Source organism: Mobula birostris, chromosome 25 (assembly GCF_030028105.1).
Source record: "Mobula birostris isolate sMobBir1 chromosome 25, sMobBir1.hap1, whole genome shotgun sequence".
NCBI classification, from domain to species: domain Eukaryota; kingdom Metazoa; phylum Chordata; class Chondrichthyes; order Myliobatiformes; family Myliobatidae; genus Mobula; species Mobula birostris.
This window is the reverse complement of record NC_092394.1, coordinates 46,366,676-46,372,675: the sequence shown is the minus strand read 5'-3', so window position 1 is coordinate 46,372,675 and position 6,000 is coordinate 46,366,676. Positions and strand designations below refer to the sequence as shown.

Genomic DNA, 6,000 nt, shown 5'->3' with positions numbered 1-6,000 from the left:
CCTCATACAGGTTGAGTATCCCTCATCCGAAATGCTTGGGCTCTCCATCGTTTCTGACTGAATTTGTGCTACCAGTAAGCAGTCTTTGTCTTTCACTTGTTCATCACGAACAGTAAGAATTATTACATACCATTAATATGAAGAAAATATAATATGTGCAGGGTAGCAATAGCAGCATCAGGAGAATAACAAACAACGGCAGGCTCTCAAGTCTCCACCTACGATGCCACGTTTTGATTGAAAAGTCACAGCATACTGTATTTGTAATTTCCCTTTTTTAAAGGTTTTATGTAAGGCACAAAAACTATCAACTTTGTAGTCTTGTTCTGGTGCTAGATTTTCATCACCAGCAGAGGCTTTAAAAACTTAGTGCAGTACCTTTTCTTAAAATTCTGTAACCAGCCTGCCGAATATTCACAATTACCTTCAATTTTCAGATTCTCGTGATAGATCTTTGATTGTTTCATCATCTGCATAACATTCTTAAAATTGGCAGATTCTCATTCCTTCATCGACCAACCCATGGCCAAAGTGCAGCATTTACCATTATACTAATCTGAAAATATTCTAATTCCCATTTCTCACATGAACTTTGTTTCCAAGTAAGGTGACATTATTAGGATCCAGCTGTCTGGACCATTTGAATGTGAAGCAGCAAACTGAATTCACAATGCAAAACAAAAACAACTTTTATCCTAATATTATCAAGGTGTTTCTGTCTTGGGGCACCAGTGTCCCCCACACAAGTGAAGTGAAGAATTCAGCATCAGACATTGGCTTGGAAAGTAGGCCTTTGTGTTCTGTGGGAAGTGGGAGCTAATTTGGTGTCTGGTAACAGGCTGGGCAAAACCTTAAAAACATTGTCTTAGCAAAGCTGCATTAATGGCACAGAATAATTCAGACATAGGATCACCTTATGAAATACTGCAGTGCAAAAGCTCAGCATTCAGGAAGCATAGTTAACAAGCTTCTGATATTACAAAATATGTTTGACAATACTTTATTTCAAATGCAACCTACACTTCAACAGTTACACAATTAATAAAATATTAAACGGTGCTATACAGTTTGCTGTACTTACAGGGGTCACAAGCAGAAAATACTGATCAAAGTACCAGTAAAGATTTTACATTTCAAAAAACAGCCACAGCTTAATAACCCAGAGCTTTGATTTACAAAGCTGAAGATAATATAGCAATTGTTGTCTCTTTTTCAAGTTACTGTAGCAGTAGGTTTGTAATGCTGCACAGAGAATAAATACCACATCTTGGTATCAAGCCACAGAAGTGTACAAATTCAAAGATTAAGACAATTAAGTGTTTAAATAGAAAACATAATAGGCTGGCATATACCATACACGAGAAAGCTTAAGACTACACTTTGCCTGATTCAAGTACAATCGGACAATAATGTAAAGGAGACACCTGTAATTGTATACTGAAACTATTGTAGGTCATTGGTTTCAGTAACAAGTCAAAACATGCGACATCTGCACTGGTAATCTGGTGTGTGCAAACTTCTTAAGCAGTCCCTCAAGGATGACTCAGTCCTTCTCAAGTTCTGATGTGGCTGAAGAGTCTGATGGGGTATCTGCAAGCTCTGCCATGTGGAACAGGCATGATGGCAGGGAAGGTGGATGGGTATTAAGGCTGCTTATTCTGCTATAAGTGCATGGTGCTCACGTGCCCTTGTCACACAGACAGCTTTCCCAATTCTCCTCCCCCGATCTGAGCAGTATTGGGCTAGGGATTACAATGACTCATTGACAATGTTACACTCCTCCCAAGAGGCTTCAAGAATGCCTCTGAAGAGATTCTCTGAACTCCTGAAAATCTCTTGTGACAGATTGTGGAGTCGGGTGCTTCTGTCAGGAGTCTGGTATCAGGCAAGCAGATACTATGGAATGCAGAAGAAATGGGGCACATGATCAAAGTTTCGTAACTGGGTTGTTTGGGAGAGGGTGCTGACAATGATTTGCTCTGGCTGCAAAATCCATTGACAAGGTAAGTTAACAATGTCAGTGTGCTCTCTCATGCCCGACACCGAAATACTGTGGTACAGATGGAAATTTTCCTATGCTTTGCAGTTTTTCATGTCTCCAAAACAAAGAGAGGGATTTGATTGAGCAGAAGCTCCATCTCCAGGGATAAGACAAGCATGATCCATGTTTTCCAGATCCTACAGTGGAGTCTGAATGTTGGGAGCAATATAGTGCAGGTTGCTAGACGACCTTTGTCTTCTAGTTGGTCAGTATAAGACCCATTCTTTCATATATACAGGGACTTCATCAGTCAGCCAAGCCTTAGATTGCAGTTTCTGAGCGTGCATGTATGCAATGCTGCCCGTATAGTGTAAACAGATGACTGCAGTTGGGATGCTACAGGTTCTGAAGGCATTCATTCATTCCACTCCAGTGTAAAGCTTGTTAAAGGAGAGATGCTCTATTGTCATGAGGAAGATTAAGAGTGTTGGTGCAATGACACAACCGTGCTTGAGTCCAGCCTGACACTGAGCTTCCATCTGTGCTGGACTTGTTAGGATCATGTCTTGCTGTTACTGTCACTGCGTAGCAGATGTAAACTTGACTAAATTGGCAGCCCTCGAAATCTGTATTTTATAAATTCTGAAAACCAGTCTGTTCACTTTCTTAGTCCCCTCGCTATTTATGGTTGCAATATAGCAGAGTCTCCTCTACACAAATAAATATCTGAAGGCAACGCAGGAGGAATACCATTCTCAAACCTAAAAGAACTTCATCAGGAATTACACATTTTAAACTCAGGGTTCTCCAAAACACAAAGCTGAACATAATTAGGTATTAAAACACCACTCTCCGCCGTTCCTTTCCAGAGTCTGGTAATAAAACAGGGTCCAAAATGCCATGTTTTGCATTTCATTATCAGAATTGGCTCAGTTAAGGTCGCTTGTTTGCTCCAGATCCCATGCAAAAAGTTTTTTTATATATATATATATATAGCTGACATTTTAAGAGCTAGCTGAAATTTAGCATCTTATTGACATTCTGACAAATAATTGTTCCATTATTAAGATTTGGTAAACTAAAATACTGAAACTGTAACAGAAGGCGGCCAATTCCAGAGCAGGACACTTCTGTGGTTAAAAACTGAATTGAGGATATGATAAATCATGCTGTCGAGAACAAAGGCATGGTTTGAAATTTATAAAAATTTCTCTTCCTCTTTGCACAAGTTCCGCTTTACAAGTCTGAAAAACTAACTGCAGAGTACATCAAACCTGTTTAAAGCAACATCAGCTGAGGTCAAAATAAATTGTACAATACTCATTGCATTACATTAAATGGGGTTACACAGATCAGGATTCCAATCTCTTATTATTAGTATGACAGTACTTGTACTGGAGTGTCAATGTGACAATACAGAATGAAATGCCACATGTGGGATCATCCCAGAACAGCAACACTACACGTTTTGAAGACTATTATACTTTCATAATAAATGGGCACAGGGGTAGCTCCAATTTGGATCTGGTAGGACAATAAGCTGTTGGTCAGCAACAATAACGAATGGAGGGATCTAAAGTAAACTGTGACCACCCAGAACTATACCAAATACCAATCCTGCTTAAATTCAACAATTTCTATCTTCTGATCCATTATAGCTTTTCAATATTGGTCTGATCAGCCTTTCACTCTTTGTACTAGCAGGTTAAGCAAACGGTTATATCTGCACTGTACAACAAAGTAACTGGACAAAAATTGGAATTCGTTTATGCTCTGGTTGTCCAGTTTAATCTGGACAGGTGCCTCTAAAGAGTTTAACCCTGCGATAAACTGTCTTTAGTGACCATTTGCTGCTCGCTGGTATGGCATCAGTGCAACCTGAACCAGTTTACAATATCCATACGATTTCCAGCCTACACCTGGATTCTGTATCAAACAGAATGACTGTTTTCTTTTAAGACAATGCAAGAAAGTACTGTAAAATCACAAAGCCACGTAAAAGCCATATTTGTAAACTTGAATTCCTGGAAATGACAGGAAAGCCCATTTTGATATTTGTAATAGGCTGCAGAAGCTTGGAATTTCAGAATGATTCTGACCAATTAACTTCTTTTCTTAATTTTTCAAACCACTTGCAGGGCCCGGTCATGCCCGTCCAACTGCACTTTCAATTTGTGCAGTTCCTCAATTTCCTGATTGTGACGCTCCGTTTTGTGCCCTACCAGTGATCGGTAAAAATGGATGGTAAATATCACAAAAATAAGGCCCACTGGTGCCATGATAATAGTGGATGTCAAAGCTGCATCTCGTCCGGTGTGTCTTTCTCCAGACTCGGCGACAGAATTCTTCTCGTTCTTCCTCCGATTACTGTCAACCGGGAGGAACTTAATCCAACAAAGCAGCACCACCTCCATGAGGAAGAGGATGATGCCTAGAGCTGTTGAGAAGCCCCAGGCCAGCTCGATATAGTAATGCATACGCTCGTGGGGTGACTCATTGACAGAGTTGAGATTGTGTATGTTGCTGACTGCTTCAACATTAGGGAGAATACAAGTGCTGATCAAGAGAGCGAAGAGGTGGACAGCAACCAACACTGTTGTGCAGGCACTGAAGGCAATGAGCAGGAACTTGGGATAGGTATAGTCCATCTCCAGCTGAACTTCAACCATGGCCACCTGTAAGAAATAAAGTTAAATAACTTTAATTAAATTCTCACATGAAAATCACATGATTAATATGGATAATATCATGTTAGTGTGTCGGAGTGATTATTTGTGCTGGGGCAGTGTGACAGGATGTTTTTGGATAGAAATGGAGCCTACTGTATTCACAGCAAAATGAAGACTTCTGCTTACTGAAAACAGGAAGATCAATGAATGCTCCCTTATTAACAAAGCTTATGGACAGAAGGAGCAGGGTTCCTAAAGAACAGATTGCTGTCTCAAATATGACTGAACATTAGGTGTGGTACCGACATAATTAAAACCAGCAACAGGCCAACGTGCTACAGTTATTTACTCACAAACAAGAGAAAATGTACAGATGCTGGAGATCCAAAGCAATACACATAGAACGCTGGAGGAAATCAGCAGGCCAGGCAGCATCTATGGAAAAGAGTGCAGTTGATGTTTCAGGACTGCCAAAGGGTTTCGGCCCAAAATGTCGACTATACTCTTTTCCATAGGTGCTGCCTGGCCTGCTGAGCTCCTCCAGCATTTTGTGTGTGTTGCACAGCTATTTACACTGCTGCTCAGCAACCGAAAATAGCTTTGCAAAAGGCTAAGATGTTAAACCTTTCACAAAATTGTGATTTCAGAGTAACGTAACAGGATCTACTGCTATAATTTTAACTTTGCCAAGCTGGTCCCTTCACTGTACAGTATTCTTATCGAGATAATATTACAGGGTCTGGTTTATTTTGGCTCATTTTTGTCAGCAAAATTCTAGAGCTAAAATTAAAGATGCTAATAAAACTCTGAATAAGACCTGTGCTATCTAGATGCGGATTAACTTCAATATTTTTATGAGAATAAATTACTGACGTGCTCATTTTTTGGCATGGTCCACTAGAGAGTTCAATATTCTCCTTTAAAAAACAAAACTAAAGGGAGAAATACACAATAGTATTTTTCATGGAATTATTCCCTGGCAACTCTATGGCAGGATCAGGCCAAAAGAACCAAGTTTAAAAACTATAATAAAAAGGTGAAGGAATTTACAGCTAGGTGCAGAATGGATGCTCAAATGGCGATATATAATGTCTGTGTGATAAAGCTAATCAGTTTGATTAGTGAGCGATTTACACCAGTTTTTAAAGCAATTGTTCAGGTTTGTATCTCTGGAAGAATTAGACAGATTGCCTATTATCAAAGGTTCATTTTAATATCAATGTATGTATGCAGAATACAACCCTGAGATTCGTCTTCTCCAGATAGTCATGAGATACAGAAAACCCACGGAAGTCATTGAAAGAAAAGACATCACCCCCCAACAAAAACAAAAACTCGCAAACCCCAAAC

The 6,000-nt window shown here is 39.6% G+C and overlaps 1 protein-coding gene across 2 annotated transcripts in view; it reads right to left on the bottom strand.

Moving 5' to 3' along the window:
- Positions 1-993: 993 nt before the first annotated feature.
- The window catches only part of orai2 (ORAI calcium release-activated calcium modulator 2), a 54,951-nt gene continuing 49,944 nt past the window's right edge, over positions 994-6,000 (bottom strand). For both annotated transcript variants that reach the window (XM_072242862.1, XM_072242863.1), the window contains one exon: positions 994-4,656. In XM_072242862.1, coding sequence (XP_072098963.1) covers positions 4,105-4,656 — 552 coding nt within the window. In that variant the 3' untranslated portion in view covers positions 994-4,104. The remainder of the gene's footprint in view (positions 4,657-6,000) is intronic.